The sequence below is a fragment of the Barbus barbus genome (assembly GCF_936440315.1).
Source record: "Barbus barbus genome assembly, chromosome: 44".
Classification (NCBI taxonomy): domain Eukaryota; kingdom Metazoa; phylum Chordata; class Actinopteri; order Cypriniformes; family Cyprinidae; genus Barbus; species Barbus barbus.
The window spans coordinates 22,423,121-22,445,838 of NC_136722.1; the positions used below are offsets into that span (position 1 = coordinate 22,423,121).

A 22,718-nucleotide genomic window follows, 5' to 3' on the forward strand; every position below is an offset into this window, starting at 1 on the left:
TACTCAAGCATGCATGCTGTATACTTTCTCTAAAAGTCAGAAGAGAATGGACTTTGGCAGACTGAAGGTAAGGTCTGAAGATCAGCTTTATCAGTTTACTTGCCATTTGTAAATCAATAGATTTTTTTTATATATATATATATATACAGTAGGCAGAATCCAGGTTTGGTAACTTGCTGCCAAGGGAAAATAATATTTATTTATTCATTCATTTATTTTTTGTTTATTTCTAAAATATACTTATTTTTTACCACACATTGGTAAAATATCAAACCTTTGATTTTTAACTAACGGATATTGTGATTAAAGATTGCATTATAATTTACAAAATGAATGTCCTGAAGTTTTATTCATTTATTCATTCTACTTTTTTTTTTTTTTTTTTTTTTAAATCAATTGGATCTAAAATACAGGCATTTTCACAAATTATCTCAGATTTTGAGACTCGTATATATTTTTTGCTAACACTTTACAAAAACGTTATTTATGCAAACAAAGTGGACATGAACTAATATGAACTAACAATGAAAAATAGTTTTAAAGGATCTGTTAAGAATGTTTCTATTTCTACATATAGGCCTACTGATTCATTTTAACAGTAAAAAGTTACAGCTATGATGCAGTAGGCTAAATCAAGAATTAACACATGCTATACATTTTTGTGTTGCCAATGGGATTTATGTGCACATTAATATTTAATGCGGTGGATAAAGTCCTGTCGTACACTCTCCTGTACAGCAGGTGGCAGCGGAGCACCAGACAGCGCATGCGCGTCCAAACAGAGACGAAGAAATGTTTGTGTACATGTGACCCTCCATGTGATAGGACATTTGTTTATGACTACTAGTGTTTGTAAGATTTAACTACATAATGTTTAAGACACTGTCATATGCTGACTTAGACTTTGAACCCAAAACCCATCCAATAAACTCCTCTAAAAGCTTGAAATAAGTAAGATTTGACAGTCAGAAGGTCTCTTAATACCTTTAGCAAACGTGCACCATGCCACCCTTGAAGAACAGCAGTGTGAAAAGGTAAGACATGAACAGACATCTTCATGCATATGTAGAGATGAATGTAATAGAAAGCCAAAATGCAGCTGGTTTTTGTCTTGATGCCATTTTGAACCTTATATTTTAATTAAACTACTGTCACCAATTGTTGTGTGCATGTGTTTCTCTCCAAGACCAAAGCTAGACTGGAGGTTTGTCCAAAGATTGAGCAGAATTCTGAAGATCCTTTTCCCATCCTGGTCCAACCAAAGTGTCCGGATGTTCATGACGCTTCTTGGAGTCACGCTTTCAGGTATTAAACTTTTAACATATGGACTTGTGCCAGCTTGTTTTGTCTTCTGTGTTTGTTCAATGTTTTGCTTTTATTTCAGTTCAGCTTGTGATTTATCAAGTGGGTCTTATTCCGAGTCAGTTCTACGAGGTTCTGTCGGAGAAGAACTATGGGAAGTTCAAAAATCTGGTGCTGTTTGCGGTTATGCTCATTCTGATTAATTCAACCGTGAGTTTGGTCTGTTATTTATATAGTTTTCTGAAAGTGGCTTTGGGTAACAGCATCTGCTGACTACTCACTGTACTTAGTAGCAACCCTATTATGTTAAAAATCTGGGTACAATTTTTATTGTAATCACATTCCATACATCAACCAGCATTTCTGACTATTCAAAAATTGAAATGGGTTAAATTGATGTGCTGGAAGGGGTAGTACTACACTTGTAATAGCTTTGGAGAAATGTGTCAGCTAAAAACTGACTGTTCCTCAGCTGAAGAGTCTGGACCAGTACATCTCCAGTCTGCTGTATGTCAGCTGGAGAAAGTCTTTGACTGAAGAACTCCATAGCACTTACTTCAAGGGACGTGTTTACTACACCCTCAACGTACTGTGCAAAAACATCGACAACCCGTAATGTATTCACACAACATTCATGTAGTTTCATTTCATTACTTAAGAAGGCTTAATTAAATCTGCCCTGTTAATGGTTTATTTTGTGTTTGTGTCCCGTCCAGAGACCAGCGCATCAGTCAGGACGTAGAGAGGTTATGTAAGCAGATGAGCACTATGGCGAGTCGACTTCTGATTTCGCCGTTCACTGTGACCTACTACACCTATCAGTGCTTCAACAGGTCAGAGAGATGCTGCGTGTGTTAATTTGTGTTTGTAATCACAGAATCTAAACACATTTAATCATTCAATGCAGTTAATGCCAGTGAAATATTCTTGCATCTTTTTGTCCTACTAATTTTGCACTGAAAGATTTGGTAGAATAACTTATCTTATGAAAGTTTTTTGGTGCTGCAGTGCTGGCTGGATTGGATTTGTAAGCATCTTTGGCTACTTTGTGGTTGGAAGCATCACCAACAAGATCTTGATAGGACCCATCGTGTCCATGCTGGTTGAGCAAGAAAAGTTGGAGGGAGATTTTAGGTAGACGAGAAATATATTACATTCAGAGATGCTGACGCAAACGTCACATGTTTATGGCTGCTATTAGATATTATTTTTCGGATGAATGCAGCTCTATTTCAGCAGTTAACTTCTGCTTTCCATGTCCTTCCAGGTTTAAACACATGCATATTAGAGTGCATGCCGAATCTGCCGCTTTCTTCAGGTTAGTATGCACTTACAGATTTGAGTTTTTATCTAATCATAGAGCAGGAAATCATTTGTTGTGTTTTTGTTCAGGGCAGGTAAGGTGGAGCACATGCGGACCGACAGAAGGCTGCAGATGCTCTTATCCACTCAGAGAAGCTTGATGAACAAAGAGCTATGGCTTTACAGTAAGGACTCCTGAATTAAATTGGCATTCTGAAGATATACCAAATTTTAGTGAAATAAAGTGTGCAATATTCCCCACTATTGTTACTGAAAATATACAGTGGCAAAGGAAAAAGCTAATTTCATGCATCTAAAGTTGGCATGAAACAAGTTGCAATCGTCTTTTATTCTCTATTATGATGTATATCTGAGTGAAACAGCAAAAAAACATTGCAGTATTTTTATAAATAATCAGAATTGTCCATTTTGATTTCATGGTGACTTTTTTTTAAGCTGCTTTATCAACTTAGTATGAAATAAAACAGTCCTTCTGTTCTGTTCACCATGAATGCATATTGTTTTGCTTCTTTTAATTTCAGTTGGAGTAAACACCTTTGACTACCTGGGCAGTATCCTCAGCTATATAGTGATCGCGATCCCCATCTTTGCTGGAGAATACGACGGCCTGACACCTGGAGAACTGAGTGCTCTTGTCAGTAAGGTGAGTTACTTCAAACAGTATTTAATGTGGTGGACTTTAAGACAAACACAAGTGCTTCTGCTCTGAGTGAGTCTCTGTTGTAAACAATAAGATGTTGATCACACGTCTCTTTCAGAACGCTTTCGTCTGCATCTATCTTATAAACTGCTTCACCCAGCTCATAGATCTCTCAACCACAGTGTCTGATGTTGCTGGATACACGCACCGGTGAGGTGCTCTAAGACTGCTTAAAAGCACATTTTATTGTGCATCTGTGTTTTTATGATTCGTTGGTTATTCTAAAACTAGTCTGCTTTCTCTTTCTTTTGGTTCCAGGATTGGAGAACTGCGGGAAGTGATGGCAGACATTGCCAAGAAACAGTGTGACCAGGATCAGTACGATCCACTTTCAAAGGATGTACCTTACAGGTAATTTAAAACTAATCAAAATTAATTTCGGATGCAAGTACCAACAAACAATATCAGTTTCTGGTAGTCCCGAATACACAGTAGTGTTGTTTTAGTATCGATATACTGTTATAGTTTTTGTTAATATTTTGAAAAAGGTTTATTTTTATGCATTCTCTTTCTGTTTTAATTTCGGTTAAAGTTGTAGTAATTTTGTTGTGCTTTTTTGTCATTTTTATCTATAGTTATTTTAGTAATTGAAATTTAACGGAAAATGGGAAATAGTTGCATTAGCATCTTGTGGAAATAAAATAAGTTTAAGGGTTTTATATATGTATATGTATATGTATATATATTATTTTTTACTTCAGTTAATGTTTATTTCAAGTAATAATTTTTTTAATGCTTTTAGATAATGGTAACCCTGATGCACAGTAAAGATTGACATGCTAAAGCTTTATTACGATTATCATTGTTGGTAATATCTGTAGTATGTTCTCTATCAGTGATCGGGAGCTTCACAGTGTCCCAGCAGACACGGCGTTTGTGCTGGATCGTCTCTCCTATAAATCACCCGTCTCAGAAGAGCTGCTTGTGAAGGATTTGACCCTTAAGATCAGTCAAGGAATGCACATGCTCGTGGTGGGAAACACGGGAACAGGGAAGACCTCCCTGCTCCGGGTCCTCAACGACTTGTGGGAACCATGCAATGGTAAGCGTCAGAGATGACAGACAATAAAATGATCAGATGCAGAAAAAGCATCTGATTTGTTAAAACATACTGCTTTCCTGTTGCTCAGGTTCTGTGGAGATGACCACGTGTTTTGGACCGAGGGGTGTGCTTTTCCTGCCACAGAAAGCATATCTTACTGATGGCACTCTCAGAGAGCAGGTGAGAAAAGAGAAAACAATTTGTCACAAATTACGCACTACTCTACATTGAATTAATTTTATTAGTAAAAACTACATTTTATTGTTGTGAACAAAAACTGTACATATATATATGTTTATGCACACTAATTTGCTGGTTTTCCCTTTAGGTTATCTATCCATTAAATGATATATATCCTTCCTCAGGTACAGATTAACCTAATTCAAAAAACGTAATGATATGCAGTATTTAAATATATTCATATAGCTCAAATATAGTGTACTTAACTGTGTATGCAATGTGTTACAAAAATAAACTTGACTTTTTTTGCCAATGCAAACTTGCACAAATGCTAAATGCAATGCAAAAATGTCAAGATCTTGAAAACTTTGTGCTAATTATACAACACACTTCTGGTGGTGTAAACAGATTATGATGACTTTATGATTATGATGACACTTTTAACTAATACAAATTCTTCTTTTAGGGTCTATAGATGATGAACGAATACTAAAATACTTGGAACTTGTTGGTTTGGTAAGACTGAACTGATACTGTAATGCCTGCTAAAATATGGTTGCTCTGAATGTTTTGTAAGCAGTGTGTCTTTGTGTATTTTGTATGTCAGTCGAATCTTCTGACCAGAATAGGAGGACTGGATACAAAAGTAGACTGGAACTGGTGAGAAATTAGTATTAATATCTAGAAATAAAAATTTTGATTTTTTTAAGAACATAAAAAAAAATGGAATGCCCTTGTTTTTCACAGGTATGATGTTTTATCGCCAGGAGAAATGCAGAGGCTTTGTTTTGCTAGACTGTTTTACCTGCAGCCCAAATATGCAGGTCAGTTCTGGCATAGTTTCATCAAATTTCCGGTAGCTTTAATTACTATGATCAGTCAGATGATGACCTGTGTCATGAGTAAGACATGCGGTTTGTTTCAGTACTGGATGAGGCCACCAGCGCTCTGACGGAGGAGGCCGAGGGTCAGCTCTATAGGGCCTGTAAACAGCTGGGAATGACCCTCATCAGTCTGGGTCACCGTAGCACTCTGGAAAAGGTGATGATCTATGACCTTTTCACATTCACTAAAACAACATGACAAACATTATTGCATGGCCTGTGCTTAGAATTCTTTTTGTGTTCTTTAAACAGCATCATGATATCATGCTGCGACTGTGCGGAGGTGGCCAATGGGAGCTCACCAAACTCAAAGAGGCATGAACCATCAAACTTACCCACTATAATGAGAAAATATTGGTCCGTTTTGTGGTTATGGGTGTATTCAGTCTTGAGACTCTGGAGAAATCTTGTTTACTTTACAGTATACTGTGATTACTGAAGTTCTTGATACACTAATAATGCAGTATGAGTCCTTTTTGCTACTGTTTGTCTCAACGTACTTTTCATATAGCAATATATAATTTTTTATTATGCAAGTATATGCCGCTTCAGTCAACTTTATTGGTTGTTTCTTGCCAAATGGATGTGCACAAAAAGGGATTTTTATAATGAAGGACATTTAAGAGCATTTCAAGAATAATTTTGGATAAAGTGCCTATAGAACATATTTCAAATATATATTTTATTTACATGGCTGATATTAAACTATTAATGTCCAAGCAAATGTCAAAATGGTCTTTTTGGTCATAGGTGGTCATAGAAACTTTTTATGGAAAGATGTTTACTTTAGTGTTTGGCTGCAAATTATTCTAAAGGGAAAATATAAATGTATGTAATTTCTCTGCCTGACCAGTAGAGGGCCAATATTTTCCAGCCACAGAGCTGAATCACAATTCAAAAACATTAATAATTTTGTATGAGTTTAATTAAGCTCAGAATTAAAAGAACTCTATTCCTCTATTAAAATTCAATATTCCTAATACAGGTACATCTCAATAAATTAGAATGTCGTGAAAAAGTTCATTTTTTCTTGTAAGTTATTTCAAAAAGTAAACCTTTCATATATTTTAGATTAATTGCATGTAAAACATTTCAAAAGTTTTTGTTTTAATTTTGATGATTAGAGCTTACAGCTCATGAAAGTCAAAAATCAATATCTCAAAATATTAGAATATTTACAATTGAGTTTCAATTAATGACCATCCCTACAGTATAAATTCCAGGTATCTTTTGTTTTTGAAACCACAATAATGGGGAACACTGCTGACTTGTCAATGATCCAGAAGACGAACACTCAGACGTCTTCAGGAAAAGGGCTACCAAGCCACTTCTGAACCAGAGACAACGTCAGAAGCGTCTTACCTGGGCTGTGGAGAAAAAGAACTGGACTGTTGCTCAGTGGTCCAAAGTCCTCTTTGCAGATGAAAGTAAATTTGTTGCTTGAAGTCCAGTGTGAAGTTTCCACAGTCAGTGATGATTTGGGCTGCCATGTCATCTGCTGGTGTTGGTCCACTGTGTTTTCTGAAGTCCACAGTCAACGCAGCCATCTACCAGGAAATTTTAGAGCACTTCATGCTTCCTTCTGCTGACAAGCTTTATGGAGATTCTGATTTCATTTTCCAGGACTTGGGACCTGCCCACACTGCCAAAGGTACCAAAAGCTGGTTCAATGACCGTGGTGTTACTGTGCTTGATTGGCCAGCAAACTCGCCTGACCTGAACCCCATAGAGAATCTGTCAAGATGAAGATGAGAGACACCACACCCAACAATGCAGATGACCTGAAGGCCGCTATCAAAGCAACCTGGGCTTCCATTACACCTGAGCAGTGCCACAGGCTGATTGCCTTCATGCCACGCCGCATTGAGGCAGTAATTAAAGCAAAAGGAGGCCCAACCAAGTATTGAGTACATATACAGTTAATAAACATACTTCCCAGAGGGCCAACAATTCACTAAAAATTTTTTTTATTGGTCTTATGAAGTATTCTAATTTGTTGAGATAGTGAATTGGTGGGTTTTTGTTAAATGTGAGCCTAAATCATCACAATTAAAAGAACTAAAGACTTAAACTACTTATTTAATATACAATATACTATTTATTTCATACACAAGTTTCACAATTTGAGTTGAATTACTGAAATAAATGAACTTTTCCGCGAGATTCTAATTTATTGAGATGCGCCTGTACATACTCTATTAATGAATTTGAGCAATAAATACTTTTTCTCAAATGCATTATTTTAAATGTATTTGAGAAAAAGAAGACAGGTATTTAGCACATCTATCAGGAAAGGTGTGATCGGTCTGGAGGAAGAACAGTAGGCAGTGAAAAAATTTACAGCCCCACATCCCACTATATCTCCCTGCTAGAATACAGTATATTTAGCTCCAAGTTAAAATTAGCAACCTTTTTCACTTTGTATGTTTAGAAACAACTTGATCTGATCTGTATTTTGTATTTATAGTATTCTGTATATATATGGCATACATATACTCTGCATGGCCACAGTGAACTCTGTATCTTAAAGAGTTAGCGGTGTATCTGCAGTTTATCTGTTGCCATGCAGCGAACACTTATAGTAGTTAGTTTAAATAGAGCTAGTTCTTAAAAAGAAGAAAAAAATTATAATTTGCATAACCAGACATTTATGTTTTAAGCATTGCAGTACAGAGCATTTGTGTAACATTAAAACCAGGATTGTGAAAGTTGCACATATGCAAACTAAAGCAGCATAGAGCTGAGCTCAAAATTATCCCTCCCACCAAAGAGATGGACTGATCCCACTGCTTGAGTTTCAGACAGTTTTAAATGTGAGCCTGGCCGATCTGCTGCTGTCAATCAACAGGCACACTGGAACAGATAACGGGAAAGACCCTAGTCATTCAGGAAAATATGAGACAATCAGGAGAGGAATAACTAAACCATCACAAGGGTTTGTGGGGGAGTTTAATTTTAGTGAAATGATTTCAGATGAATTCAAATTGTGCTAAGGTGCACTGAATCTTAAAATTTAAACCAACTGCTTAAATTCACACTGTAATTTACAGGATTGTTCAAATATAAAGCTCAGAAAGGAAAAGGATGTTAATCCTTTTGGTAAAATTCGACAAACCCAAACCTATGTCAGTATTTTGAAACAAGGTATTAACAGCATATAGTTATGTTTTTCTTTGTCTATGTTTCTAAATGTAAAAAACAATAGGCAATACAATCTGATTTGTCATATTTAATTTAATGCAATATAATTTATAATCATCCTTGTGACTATTGCACTAGTCAGAAGTAGCCTATACTGCAACAGTGATTGAGTCCATAGAATGTAATAACAATAATGTGCAATTTGTTACTGCATTAAATAAATAAAGCAATAGCTTTGTAGAAACTTCCTAAACTGCTAAAACGGTTTGCCATACAGATGTTTCAACAGTAACTGTTACTTCACCTCAGTCCGACATTTGCTCCGACAAGTGACGGATCTATTTTCAACGGGAGGTTGGACCGATACAGGAGCGTCACACAGAGCAAAGACACTGGGGATAAAACACACTGTCCTCCCCCTCTACAGTTCACGGAATTTACCTGTTTTCACGAGGATATGTTCACATGCCAACATCGGATATTTATGAACATCTGCACCGGTTTATATCAGTAACTTAAAGGTAAGAGGCGATTTTTAAAAAATCATTATAAAATACCAAAACTTTCAATATCTGAGAGATTACTTTTCTCTCGCCTCTTCAATGTTTCTGTGTTATTTATTACATTAAGTTTGAATTGATTACGTTATTTTATTATTTTGTTGCTCGCTTTAAATTTTAACTTTGTTTTTAATTATGAAAACTATTTAATTTATTTTCAAGGAGAGATCCACGAAGGTAAAAACGTCTGCTGCTCTTTGAAACGAAATTTATAAGTTTAGAAAAATGCCATTGACAAAAACATATATCACACAGCAGGTCAAATTTCTTCTACAAATGGACATAGTGCAGACAGAGCCCGACAGCTGAGGTTATTTTTGGGACAGGCGGCTCAGGGGAGTGAGGTGTTAGAGATGGCAAATGTCATGCTTTTCAAAGACCAATGTCCTTTTGTTTAACTTTGTTACACTAGAATTCTACCTCATTAAACCTGACTTTCTGTGGAGAGATTTCACTAGATCATCCACTGTTCTGTTGGACATAGCAGATGCAAGTTGATGACCTCTTAATTTTATAAAGATGTAGGTCAAAATGATTATTGTTTCTAGATACATGGCTTCCTAGGTTATTTTACATTGGTCATTCCATGTAAAGTTCTGTTAAAGATGTTTATACTATTATCCCCCTAAACTATGACAATATAACTTTTAGTCAGTTTACATTCACAGTTGTTCTCATTTTGGAAAATGGACAAAAGATATCAATGGCTTGTCCTAGCAGTGTGACAATATTACATTATATACATGTGCATTTGCTACATATAAAAAGATGAATTCTCAAACATGGCAAACTTGTTTTAATGCTTTGTTTATACATTTGACTTTAAATCAACTAGCATTTTATCAAATTTGTGGTGGGATACTGGAGAGGTTTGAGTGGGCATCTCTAAAAGTAGGCTTCTCTCATTTCTCAAAATGTCTATTTCAGGATCTTCTTGACATGGTTATTTGTCATTAGCAGACCCTCTTTATTCAAACTGACTTACAGTATGATCATTTGAATAGCAGCTTTTCAGAAATGTCCTTGAGATTAGTTGCAAGATTTAATGGTGACAAGATGCAAATATGTAAAGCTTTTATATAATCTCAAGTTCTTATGTTTCTCCTCTATGCACTGACCACAACTTTAACTTTTATTAAAGTGTGTTGTTTCATCTCTGCAGAAAGCAAGAATGGACCAGAATCTATTTGGTGGGGCTCCACGCTTCCTAACTCGACCCAAGGCCTTCTCGCTGTGCGTGGGACGAGATGCCTCCCTCAGCTGCACTATTGTGGGAAACCCTGTTCCTGTGGTCACCTGGGAGAAAGAGAAGATGCTTCTTTCTGCAGGTGGACGCTTCAAGAAAGTAGAAGATGGTGATGTTTACCGACTTACCATCTACGATCTAACTCTAGAAGACAGCGGTCAGTACATGTGTCGTGCCAAGAACAATGTCGGAGAGGCATATGCAGCTGTGACCCTGAAGGTGGGACTGCCGGAAACTGTGATTGATCGGGCCCCAGTGTTTACAGTAAAGCCTGTCTCCACCCGTGTGGGTCTAGGGGGTGATGTTACCTTCTATTGTCGGGTGGCAGCCCATCCAGCACCCAATTTTGACTGGGAAAAGGATGGTCGCTACCTGGGTGAGGCCAACCGCATCAAGATAACCTCGGAAAATGACTCCAGCTCCTTAAGGATCCAGAGTGTTAGGAGCTTGGACAGTGGTACCTACACATGCCGTGCGCAGAACTCCATTGGCCGTGCTCAGACCGCTGCTTCTCTGGTGGTCGACCTTCAAGATACACATCTCCTGAATGCAGACAAGAGCACATCCCTCCTCTCACACATGCAGAAGCGGAAAGAAGAAATGCGGAAGGACATCTCCTTATACCGTACCATGGAAACTTCCTCAGCCACGCTTTCAACTTCATCTTCCACGATCACAGAAGAACATGGAAGCTTGGGACTCGCCTATGATCAGGAGCAGAGAGTTTCGGCTTTAACCAGCATGTTGCCCAAAGGGGTGTTTACCCGCACCTGTATGTTGACCGAGGGTAAACATGCAAAGCTTAGCTGTTTCGTCACAGGCCATCCCAAACCTCAGATCATCTGGAGGAAGGATGGGGCGAACATCAGTGAGGGCCGCAGACATGTTATGTATGAGGACCAGGCGGAGAATTTCATCCTCAAGGTGCTCTACTGCAAACAAAGTGATAATGGGCTGTACACCTGCAATGCATCCAACTTGGCTGGACAAACCTATAGCGCTGTGCTAGTGATTGTCAAAGGTAAGAATAATGTCTGCAGGTACTTACTCTTGGCAACTTTATGCACACTAATTGATCCATCTGCTGTCAGAATGAGAATGTACATTCAGTTTACACTTGGATCAAAGCAGATATTATTGCTAATGTGGGGTGGAAAAACTTTAATGTTTTAAACCCATGTGATGTTTGAAGCTTGCGAACTTGCGAGTAGTCCTTTTTGGGAGAAGTAAGTTTTCATTTGCGGCTTGAAAAACCAGATCCATTTATACTTAGCTGAGTCATGTCTTGTATATGTCTCCTCCTGAGATGGTTTGAGTTTTTGGATTGCTATGTTTTGGGGGTGTTGTTTACACTTGGTCTTTTCCAAAAGATATAGCCAACCAGTAAACAAAAGTGTCCAGATAAAAAAACAAAAAAAAAACAATTACCTTTCTGCAATCATAAAGAAAGTTTTCTATTAAATCTACAAGTACAGTGGTTTATAAGTTATGTATCAGTCAGAGAATATCATAATTTTATTGAGGCTGGCACGTAAGATTACTACATACGTCAGCACAATAATGACCATGTTAAAATACAGTTAGCCCTAATAAATCACCAACCTTTAAATTGAAATCAACTAATGACAGTCATCTTTGCCTTCCAGCTCAGTCTCTGCTTAGCAAAGTGCTTGCAAGTGTTCGAAGAGGGTGTAGCATTACACCTATTTTCTGCTAGTGATGATTAGTTCACAGTTGTTGTGATAGCTGGCTGCAAACTCACTTCTGACACCGTTGTGGGTGATTTTCCAAGTGACGTCTTCAGGTTTGCAGCATTAGTCAATATCCTAATTATTTGTTAACTAAGCCAACGTTGAAGTAATGATCTTCACAGATGTACACATTTTTTATATTAATACAGAGTTCTAATTTTAGCCAGAAGTGTAGCAATAATGTTTTGCTACCTTGCTCCTGTGTCTTAATCTTGACACGTATGCCATAGGCACCTAAGAGAAAGGTCACAGAAACTTAGCCGAATACCAGTCCAATGTTGCAGTGCAAAGTGCAGTGACGTCCATGTGAAGGGATTAGGAGTGTGAAGTTCATGACATTTAAGGCTGTTTTTTTGTAAACATGTTCAGATTTCAAATGATTGACTTCAAGCTGGTAAAGTAGAGCCAAAGGCATACTGTACTGTATGTTTGGATACAAACAGATTAACTCTCATATAAATGTAAGAAATGCATTTATTTTATTTGATGGTCAGCTTTTTTCTTGCCTTATATGATGTTATTTTTTTAAGGGCGTTCCCCCTTAAATGGACTCAAAAGTCTACCACAAAATGACCCACAAACAGACGGAGCCTTTTGTGGTACACGTTTAAGTTCATTTATATTGTGAACACCACAAAGGTTGTAACTTGCAGTTGGTTTCCCTTTTGGTTCCCTTTAACTGAACTGGCTTAAGTTTACCTGAAGTATACTATATGTGAAACCATCCTATTTATTTGTCATATGTGACCCTGGACCACAAAACCAGTCATAAGGGTCAATTTTTTTAAATTGAGATTTATACATTGTCTGAAAGCTGAATAAATAAGTATTCCATTGATGTATAGTTTGTTAGGATACACCGTCAATAGGACTCTATTTGGCTGAGATACAACTATTTGAAAATCTGGAATCTGAGGGTGCAAAACAATCTAAATATTGAGAAAATTGCCTTTAAAGTTGTCCAAATTAACTTCCTAGCAATGCATATTACTAATCAAAAATTAAGTTTTGATATATTCACGGTAGGAAATTTACAAAATATCTTCATGGAATATGACGTTTACTTATTATCCTAATGATTTTTGGTATAAAAAAATCCATAATTTGACCCATACAATGTATTGTTGGCTATTGCTTACAAATATACCCGTGCGACTTATGACTGGTTTTGTGGTCCAGGGTCACATTTATCATTTGCCTTCTTTGAAACCCAATCAATATGAAACCAAATTGTAGGACACTGCCAGATCATGACTGCCAGCTAAAAAGAAATTGTCTTCTGTATGCTCACTAACATGTATCCTTGCCAGAGCCAAAGATTCCATTCAAAAAGAAGCTGCAGGATGTCGAGGTGAAGGAAAAGGAAACAGCAACTCTGCAGTGTGAGGTGCCAGTGCCGAACACAAAGGCCAGCTGGTTTATGGAGGAGACCCGTCTGGAGGACAATGCCAAGTACCGCATGGATGTGGAAGGGACCCTGCGCCGCCTCACTATTCACAATGTTACCACCAATGATGATGCCGTGTACATCTGTGAGATGAAGGAAGGCAGCCGCACTGTGGCCGAACTTACAGTGCTGGGTATAAGCTCTATTCCAATATGGGTGGCCAGAATGATGATTAATGACCTGGTGCAACACAAAAGATATTTATCATGTGCTTTTTCTCTGCACTTTCAGGCAACATCACTAAAAAGCTGCCGAGGAGGACAGTGGTGCCGGTTAGCGATACCGTGATCTTCTGTGTGGAACTGGAGAAACCTGTAGATGATGCATACTGGACCAGGAATGGGGAGAGGCTGAAAGAGGACTCCCGAATTATTATCGCCCGCATTAACAGACAGTACACACTGACCATTCGCGGATGTACTGCAGAGGACTCGGGTGAGGTGGCCTTCATCGCCCATGACTGCAAGACATCCACCCGCTTCTCTGTCACAGGTGAATGCATTTGTAAATCAGACCTATGCAAATCACGTCAAATCGAACGACACCACAGCTACTATGTGGTGACTGTACTAATGCATTTCTTTAATAATGTTTCAACAGTAAACATAATTGCTTTTGACATTTAGAGAGATTCCATTTATTTAACCTGATTAACAATATTATAAACTTTGACCTCAGCACCAAGGAAACATCCCCCAGATCCCCCAGTTGAGCCAGTGGTGCGGAACAAGACAGATTCATCGATCACACTGTGCTGGTCTCCACCAGACAGTGAAAGGCCTGTGCCCATCACTGGCTATATCCTTGAGCGCAGGAAGGTGGGAGCCCAAACCTGGGTTAAAGTAACTAGTACATCTTTGTCTAGCACTGAATACACCATCAGTGAAATTTCAGAAGAAGCAAGCTATCAGTTCCGCATCTCAGCGGTCAATGATTTTGGTCAGAGTGCCTACTTGGAGGTTCCTGGAACGTTTTATCTTGGTGAGAAAGATTTTGTTGTTGTTGTGGACAGTCTTCATATTCAAACTAGTTTTAAATCAGTGTATTCCAGTAAATATATTTAAGATTATTTGTTCAGAGCCCACAGCATCAGTGAAGACAGGCCTGGTGAACTGCAGTGCACATGTAGGTGAAGAAGCAACCTTCACTGTTGAGCTCTCAGCAGTATGTTCCGGCTCCTGGACCATAAATGACAGAATGATCCGCAGTGGATCTGAGTATCTGATTACACGCTCAAAGACCACACATACGCTGGTCATCAGGGAGGTGTCCATGGCACTAAATGGAGCACAGGTCAAGTTTGTGGGTGGCGGATCTCAGAGTGTTTCCACACTTAGTGTGAAAGGTAAGAAAGGAAACGTTTCTGAAAACTTAAACAGAATAGCTTCAAGAACATTCCTGATATTTTGTATTGATCTTCTCTAGCCGCACACGCACGTTTCACCAATAAGTCTTCTCAGATGGAGGTGTTTACTTTCAGCATGCACTCCTCTTCTCAGATGTACACAGAAGTGTCCGATTCAAGCATCCAGGTGACATGCACTTTTTTGTCAAAAAAATTAAAAATCCACAATAAATACATTAAGTATTTTAAGTTTGTTATGCTTTCTCCTGTCCCAGGTTAAATTGTCTCGTTCAGCCAACTTTGAGATGTATTGCCCAAAGGGACAAACACCAAATATCTACTGAATGATGGGATGTAGTTTTTTTTTTTTTTGTGAAGTTAACTGTACTGTCTGTGCTTTAGGTTGTTTGGATGAAGAATGGGAAGGAGCTGAGGATGGGTAAAAAATATGAAGCCACAAGTGTGGAGCGTAAACGCATACTGACAGTCCACAACGTTGACCGTGAGGACGTGGGCATCTATGAATGCGTGTGTGATGGCGATAAAATGTCTGTCCAGCTTGCCCTTAAAGGTGAAACAAGCAACTTCAGTTACTGACCTTCAGTTATCTAATGGTTTTATAGCCTGTATTTATATTTCAAGCCTAAAGTAGAACAAATTATATTTACAATTAATTTACATACATGAAAGTGGAACAACTTTAAATTGTATTTATAGCGAAGAGCGTATCCTGCCAAATAATAGGAGAGAAATACACAGTGGTGCATGCTGTTTGCAATTAAAATCAGTGCTGAGTAGTGAGTGCTTCATAGCCAGCACAGAAAGCACAGAAATTTCAGAGTGGATAAATGGTGTAAGCAGTCAGTGTTGACATCAGTGTTAGAGGGTGTGTTTGTCAGGTAACAGATCTGCTTAGCACTCATGCACTTTCAGGTACCAAATTCAGTATACTTTGGGATGTGATGAGTATTTTTGATATGTACATTAAACATTAAAATGACTTTAATTTGTCAGCATCTGACTAAATAAATGTTTATCAGGAGAGTTTGGGTTGTCACATTTGTGTGTCAGCATTTTTCACTGTCAAGTTATATACAAATGGACAGTGGATGTCACTATGTTTCTTCTGCCATGTTTAATGTGTGCTTTATAATTTATTTCTATACCTAATCATGTTGAAATCAGAGAGGTGTGGCATCTAATCCTTCATTTTCCCCTGACAGAAGAACCATCTAAGTTTGTTAACAAGCCGAGGGCTCAGCCCCAAGAGAGTGATGCTCTGGTGGGCGACGTGGTGTTGAGCTGTGAGGTTGCTTCTCCTGGAACTGCTGTTGTGTGGAAGAAAGAACAGATAGAAATAATGGAGGACAAGAGGACAACTTTTATATCGCAGGGGACACAAAGGAAGCTGGTCATCAGGGGTGCCAAGCAGAGCGATGAAGGACACTACTCGTGTGAGACGGCAGAGGACAAAATGACATTCCAGGTCAAGATAAAAGGTAAGACTATGCGCTAATTAGTCTGTAACTAAAAAATTAAATGAGCAGTGTTACTCAATAAAAGACAACTGTGTTAAACTCCCTTTTAATCGACTGCATCCATTGCCGTAACAATACCGCAGTCCTTACTTCCTTTAAGTGTACTATATGCAAACTTACATTCAGAAATATTACATGTATACAAAAATTTGAATGAATAACGATGACTGAAACTTAACAAGCAGGATTAATCAGACATGCCACAATACCTAATTAATGTCATAACTTTGTTTGTTTTTTTTAACAGTGAAGCTAAATGCTCCTACAACTACTAAATTATTTAATAAGTGAAATGAAAAGTTATATCAGCCTTGTATAAGTTATATTAAAGTTTAGCATGTCATTTATTATGCCAATGTCAGATCTTACTGAGGACAGTAATGGTCCTTCGAAGGTACAGCTCTTTTCCGAGTACCTAAAGTATTGTAGTTATAAAAGGTAAACTTGAAAACAGACAATTGTAGATTAGTCTCTGGGAAACAATTGCTTGGAGGTTATTGAAATTTGCACAAAACATGTATTATTAAGCCAGTGTGTTTTGTCCATTTAGGAGATGTTTGAGGTCTTTTTGAAGTCCTGAACTGTGTCCTTTTTGATGTTTCACTAAAACAATGAATGTTCTTTTTAGAAACTCGTGCTGCTTTCTCCAACAAAGACTCTTATCAGAAGGAGGTGAAGGTTTCAACCTCCCAAAAGGCCACACTGAGCTGTGAAGTTTCTGATGCCAAAACTGAAGTGAAATGGTTCAAGGATAGCAAGCAGTTGATTTCCAGTAAGACTGTCCACATGGAGTCAAAGGGCAAGAGCCGTCAGCTGGTGCTGGAGAATGTGGAGAAGAAGGATGCTGGAGAATATACCTGTGAAGGTGGAAATGAAAAGCTGATCTTTAAGATTCGGGTGGAAGGTAAGAACAACATGTCAGCGTTTTGGCTTTTTTAAGGTTCCAGTAACTCAATCAACCATGACTAAACCTATGTTTACATAATACTAAATGCAGTTTCTTATACTGTATTCCTAAATCTTTACTTCTGCCCCAGATATTCAAGCCACCTTCTCCAACAAGGACTCCTACCAGAAGGAGGTCAGAGTAGAAGTTTCCAAGAAGGCCACACTGAGCTGTGAAGTTTCTGACCCCAAGACTGAGGTGAAATGGTTCAAGGATGGTAAGCAGTTGAGCTCCAGTAAGACTGTCCACATGGAGTCAAAGGGCAAGAGCCGCCAGCTGGTGCTGGAGAATGTGCAGAAGAAAGATGCTGGAGAATATACCTGTGAAGCTGGAAATGAAAAGCTGGTCTTTAAGATTTGTGTGGAAGGTAAGAACACCATGGCAGTGTTTTGGCTTTTTTTTTTTAAGATTCCAGTGACTCAATCAAACATGAGCGAAGCACAGTTTACATAAAACTAAATGCAGCTTCTGAGACTATATTGCTAAATCTTGATTTCTGCACCAGACATTCAAACTGCCTTCACCAACAAGGACACCTATCAGAAGGAAGTGAAGGTTTCAGCCTCCCAAAAAGCCACTCTGAGCTGTGAAGTTTCTGACCTCAAGACTGAGGTGAAATGGTTCAAGGATAGCAAGCAGTTGAGCTCCAGTAAGACTGTCCACATGGAGTCAAAGGGTAAGAGCCGCCAGCTGGTGCTGGAGAATGTGGAGAAGAAGGATGCTGGAGAATATACCTGTGATGTTGGAAATGAGAAGCTTGCCTTTAAAATTCAAGTGACAGGTATGTCCTTGTGTTTGTCTGTTGTGTTGAACTAGTGTTTGATGTATGCATTGCCTCACAAGATTTTATTAATGTGTCTTCAAGAAGAGGTACAATGACATGTTGAAGAATTTGTTGCCCATTTCAGTGGTACAGAACCAAAAACAAGTTACAGTCTGCAATGTAATTAGATTTTTTGTAGATTAATTTGCAGTTTGTTTTGTATTCCTAATTTCTTAAGCATTTAGTGTTTGCTTTATCTGTTGTATATAATCTTGAGTGATATATTTACTCAAAGCATACTGTTTTTTCATATTGTCCATTGCCCAATCAGACATTCAAGCTGCCTTCACCAACAAAGATTCTTATCAGAAGGAAGTGAAGGTTTCAGCATCCCAGAAAGCCACACTGAGCTGTGAAGTGTCTGACGTCAAGACTGAGGTGAAATGGTTCAAGGATAGCAAGCAGTTGGGCTCCAGTAAGACTGTCCACATGGAGTCAAAGGGCAAGAGCCGCCAGCTGGTGCTGGAGAATGTGGAGAAGAAGGATGCTGGAGAATATACCTGTGAAGGTGGAAATGAAAAGCTTGCCTTTAAAATTCAAGTGACAGGTATGTCCTTGTGTTTGTCTGTTTGTGTTGAACAAAAGAGTGTGATGTATGCATTGCCTGACAAAATTTTATTAACTTGTCTTCAAGAAGAGGTACAATGACAAGTAGAATAATTTGTTGCCCATTTCAGTGGTACAGAACCAAAAACAAGTTACAGTCTGCAATGTAATTAGCTTTTTGTGTATTAATTTGCAGTTTATTTTGTATTCCTAATTTCTTAAGCATCTAGTGTTTGCTTTATCTGTTGTATATAATCTTGAGTGATATATTTACTCAAAGCATACTGTTTTCTCATATTGTCCATTCCCCAACCAGACTTTCAAGCTGCCTTCACCAACAAAGACTCCTATCAGAAGGAAGTCAAAGTAGCGGCTTCCCAGAAGGCCACACTGAGCTGTGAAGTTACTGACCTTAAGACTGAGGTGAAATGGTTCAAGGATGGCAAGCAGTTGGGCTCCAGTAAGACTGTCCTTATGGAGTCAAAGGGCAAGAGCCGCCAGCTGGTGCTGGAGAACGTGGAGAAGAAGGATGCTGGAGAATATACCTGTGAAATTGGAAATGAGAAACTTCCCTTTAAAATTCAGGTGACAGGTATGGGAACAACCTTGTGTTTGTCTTTTGGCTGTCTGTTTCTATTTTAGTTTTTCTTCCTCATGAAAGAAAGCAAAATTACAATCAATCAGTGAAGCTTGACAAAAGCTTATTTTACACGTAGCAAAATAGTTTATCCTTGGTGAAAGAGACAACTGAATAAGATACTCAGTACTAAGATACTCAATACTACAAACTTGCGTTTGTAGATTTTTCTGATCAAGAAGTAATTTCAAAATTAAAACGCAATTTCTTGCTTAATTTCAATGCTACTGGAAAAGTAATGGTCTGCAGTAAGATTTGGATTTGTTTGCTTAATATATATTCTATGATTTTTTATCTTTTCTGAATTTCTCAACCATTCAGTCTTTGCAGTATTTAATGTCTATAACTTAAATAAAATATTTACTCGAATACTGTTTTCTAATATTGGATCCATGTTGCAATATGCCTGCCCAACTAGATATTCAAGCTGCCTTCACCAATAAGGACTCCTATCAGAAGGAAGTCAAAGTAGCGGCTTCCCAGAAGGCCACACTGAGCTGTGAAGTTTCTGACCTCAAGACTGAGGTGAAATGGTTCAAGGATAGCAAGCAGTTGAGCTCCAGTAAGACTGTCCTTATGGAGTCAAAGGGCAAGAGCCGCCAGCTGGTGCTGGAGAATGTGGAGAAGAAGGATGCTGGAGAATATACCTGTGAAGCTGGAAATGAGAAACTTGCCTTTAAAATTCAAGTGACCGGTATGTCCTTGTGTTTGTCTGTTGTGTTGAACAAAAGAGTTTGATGTATGCATTGCCTCACAAGATTTTATTAACTTGTCTTCAAGAAGAGGTACAATGACAAGTAGAATAATTTGTTGCCCATTTCAGTGGTACAGAACCAAAAACAAGTTACAGTCTGCAATGTAATTAGCTTTTTGTGTATTAATTTGCAGTTTATTTTGTATTCCTAATTTCTTAAGCATCTAGTGTTTGCTTTATCTGTTGTATATAATCTTGAGTGATATATTTACTCAAAGCATACTGTTTTCTCATATTGTCCATTCCCCAACCAGACTTTCAAGCTGCCTTCACCAATAAGGACTCCTATCAGAAGGAAGTCAAAGTAGCGGCTTCCCAGAAGGCCACACTGAGCTGTGAAGTTACTGACCTTAAGACTGAGGTGAAATGGTTCAAGGATGGCAAGCAGTTGAGCTCCAGTAAGACTGTCCTTATGGAGTCAAAGGGCAAGAGCCGCCTGCTGGTGCTGGAGAATGTGGAGAAGAATGATGCTGGAGAATATACCTGTGAAGTTGGAAATGAGAAACTTGCCTTTAAAATTCAGGTGACAGGTATGGGAACAACCTTGTGTTTGTCTTTTGGCTGTCTGTTTCTATTTTAGTTTTTCTTCCTCATGAAAGAAGGCAAAATTACAATCAATCAGTGAAGCTTGACAAAAGCTTATTTTACACGTAGCAAAATAGTTTATCCTTGGTGAAAGAGACAACTGAGTAAGATACAATTAACTTGCGTTTGTAGATTTTTCTGATCAAGAAGTAATTTCAAAATTAAAACGCAATTTCTTGCTTTCTTGCTTAATTTCAATGCTACTGGAAAAGTAATGGTCTGCAGTAAGATTTGGATTTTTTTGCTTAATATATATTCTATGATTTTTGATCTCTTCTGGGTTTCTCAACCATACAGTCTTTGCAGTATTTAATGTCTATAACTTAAATAAAATATTTACTCAAAGAATACTGTTTTCTAATATTGAATCTATGTCGTAATGCCTGCCCAACTAGATATTCAAGCTGCCTTCACCAACAAGGACTCCTATCAGAAGGAGGTCAGAGTAGCAGTTTCCCAGAAGGCCACACTGAGCTGTGAAGTTTCTGACCCCAAGACTGAGGTGAAATGGTTCAAGGATGGCAAGCAGTTGAGCTCCAATAAGACTGTCCACATGGAGTCAAAGAGCAAGAGCCGTCAGCTGGTGCTGGAGAATGTGGAGAAGAAGGATGCTGGAGAATATACCTGTGAAGTTGGGAAAGAAAATCTGCCATTTAAGATTCAGGTGACAGGTATGGAAACCATTTTGGACTGTTCATTTTTGTTCTGTGCATCTTAACAGTCTTCTTTGGGTTATTTAAAAGCTGCTATGAAAATATTTATTGTCTCTTGTCATTTTCAATGTAATTTCAACCCTACTGTTGATTTTCTCTGTAAATAGGCAAACTCTTTGAATTAAGTAAACTCTCTTCTTATTAGAACTCAAAGCTGCCTTCACCAACAAAGACTCTTATCAGAAGGAAGTGAAGGTTTCAGCCTCCCAAAAAGCCACTCTGAGCTGTGAAGTTTCTGACCTCAAGACTGAGGTGAAATGGTTCAAGGATGGCAAGCAGTTGAGCTCCAGTAAGACTGTCCACATGGAGTCAAAGGGCAAGAGCCGCCAACTGGTGCTGGAGAATGTGGAGAAGAAGGATGCTGGAGAATATACCTGTGATGTTGGGAATGAGAAACTTCTCTTTAAGATTCAGGTGGAAGGTAAAATTTTCTTGCACATTAGCAGACTTCCATGAATCCACATACTTGTCTTCCTCCAGAGCATGGTCACAATTAAGTGCCTATATCCTATTTTCTTCTCAGATGTTGCTACCAAATTCCAGAAGACATCCGTAACAAAAGAAACTGTGATGGTCGAGTCAACAGAAAAGGTTGTTTTAAAAACCGAGGTGATGTCAGAGACTTGTAGTGTTAAGTGGTTCAGGGATGGAATAGAACTGAAAGACGGATCAAAGTATGAGATGAAACAGGAAGGTCACTCACGTGTCCTCATCGTTAAGTCCTCTGAATCTAAAGACAGCGGCACCTACTTTTGTCAAACGGCTGATGACAAGGTTGAGTTCAAGGTTCAGGTCAAAGGTAAAAGCTAATTTGCAATTTCAAATTTCAATTAAATTAATGCTCATACATCTGGTGTTTTCAAAGTAAATTGTGTTGGATATAATTGCACTTGAATAATTGAAATAATAAATCTAACTGATCGCAGACAGAATGTAATTACATTTTTCCCTCATCTATGCCCTGCAGATGCACCTTTAAAGTTTGTGGTGCCATTGCAGCCAGTGTCTGCAGTACTGGAAAGCACCATGACACTTTCCTGCAGTCTCAACAAAGCCACGAGTAGTGTCCTCTGGAAGCATAACGGCAAAGAAATCAAATCAGGTGGCAGATTCAGCATCCGCACTGATGGCACCAACTGCATCTTGACTGTCTCCGCTGTGGCTCAGGAGGATGAAGGGGAGTACAGCTGCGAATGCAAAGATGACAAGACCTCCACCAAAGTCACTACTAAAGGTACAAGCAATTACCGTCTAT

General features: G+C 38.4%; 2 protein-coding genes across 2 annotated transcripts in view; both read left to right on the forward strand.

Annotated features, from left to right (window-relative positions):
• The first annotated feature begins 757 nt into the window (after window positions 1–757).
• On the forward strand, window positions 758–6,452 carry LOC306863219 (lysosomal cobalamin transporter ABCD4-like). Its single transcript, XM_079406457.1, has 19 exons — window positions 758–1,034; window positions 1,187–1,305; window positions 1,385–1,512; window positions 1,775–1,914; window positions 2,019–2,135; window positions 2,311–2,436; window positions 2,570–2,620; window positions 2,695–2,789; window positions 3,147–3,268; window positions 3,384–3,475; window positions 3,584–3,676; window positions 4,162–4,367; window positions 4,456–4,547; window positions 4,696–4,732; window positions 5,014–5,063; window positions 5,155–5,207; window positions 5,295–5,371; window positions 5,473–5,588; window positions 5,684–6,452. The coding sequence occupies exons 1-19, from the start codon at window positions 1,003–1,005 to the stop codon at window positions 5,750–5,752; spliced, it is 1,815 nt and encodes a 604-aa protein (XP_079262583.1). The 5' UTR covers window positions 758–1,002; the 3' UTR covers window positions 5,753–6,452.
• Window positions 6,453–8,915: 2,463 nt separating this feature from the next.
• Window positions 8,916–22,718, forward strand: part of LOC306863328 (obscurin-like) — a 52,206-nt gene continuing 38,403 nt past the window's right edge. Inside the window, exons 1-20 of the mRNA XM_079406588.1 lie at window positions 8,916–9,093; window positions 10,295–11,399; window positions 13,440–13,709; window positions 13,808–14,068; window positions 14,255–14,557; window positions 14,655–14,921; window positions 15,002–15,108; window positions 15,324–15,492; window positions 16,145–16,420; window positions 17,088–17,363; window positions 17,497–17,772; window positions 17,911–18,186; window positions 18,500–18,775; window positions 19,091–19,366; window positions 19,830–20,105; window positions 20,420–20,695; window positions 21,146–21,421; window positions 21,609–21,884; window positions 21,987–22,262; window positions 22,431–22,697. Coding sequence (XP_079262714.1) covers window positions 10,304–11,399; window positions 13,440–13,709; window positions 13,808–14,068; window positions 14,255–14,557; window positions 14,655–14,921; window positions 15,002–15,108; window positions 15,324–15,492; window positions 16,145–16,420; window positions 17,088–17,363; window positions 17,497–17,772; window positions 17,911–18,186; window positions 18,500–18,775; window positions 19,091–19,366; window positions 19,830–20,105; window positions 20,420–20,695; window positions 21,146–21,421; window positions 21,609–21,884; window positions 21,987–22,262; window positions 22,431–22,697 — 5,776 coding nt within the window. The 5' untranslated portion in view covers window positions 8,916–9,093; window positions 10,295–10,303. The remainder of the gene's footprint in view (window positions 9,094–10,294; window positions 11,400–13,439; window positions 13,710–13,807; window positions 14,069–14,254; window positions 14,558–14,654; window positions 14,922–15,001; window positions 15,109–15,323; window positions 15,493–16,144; window positions 16,421–17,087; window positions 17,364–17,496; window positions 17,773–17,910; window positions 18,187–18,499; window positions 18,776–19,090; window positions 19,367–19,829; window positions 20,106–20,419; window positions 20,696–21,145; window positions 21,422–21,608; window positions 21,885–21,986; window positions 22,263–22,430; window positions 22,698–22,718) is intronic.

Bases quoted from the DNA above. Each gene is read 5' to 3' on its own strand.
- LOC306863219 (XM_079406457.1), top strand. From the start codon at position 1,003: ATGCCACCCTTGAAGAACAGCAGTGTGAAAAG. The intron at 4,548-4,695 runs GTGAGAAAAGAG...TTTTCCCTTTAG, and splicing joins ATGGCACTCTCAGAGAGCAG to GTTATCTATCCATTAAATGA. The intron at 5,208-5,294 runs GTGAGAAATTAG...TGTTTTTCACAG, and splicing joins ACAAAAGTAGACTGGAACTG to GTATGATGTTTTATCGCCAG.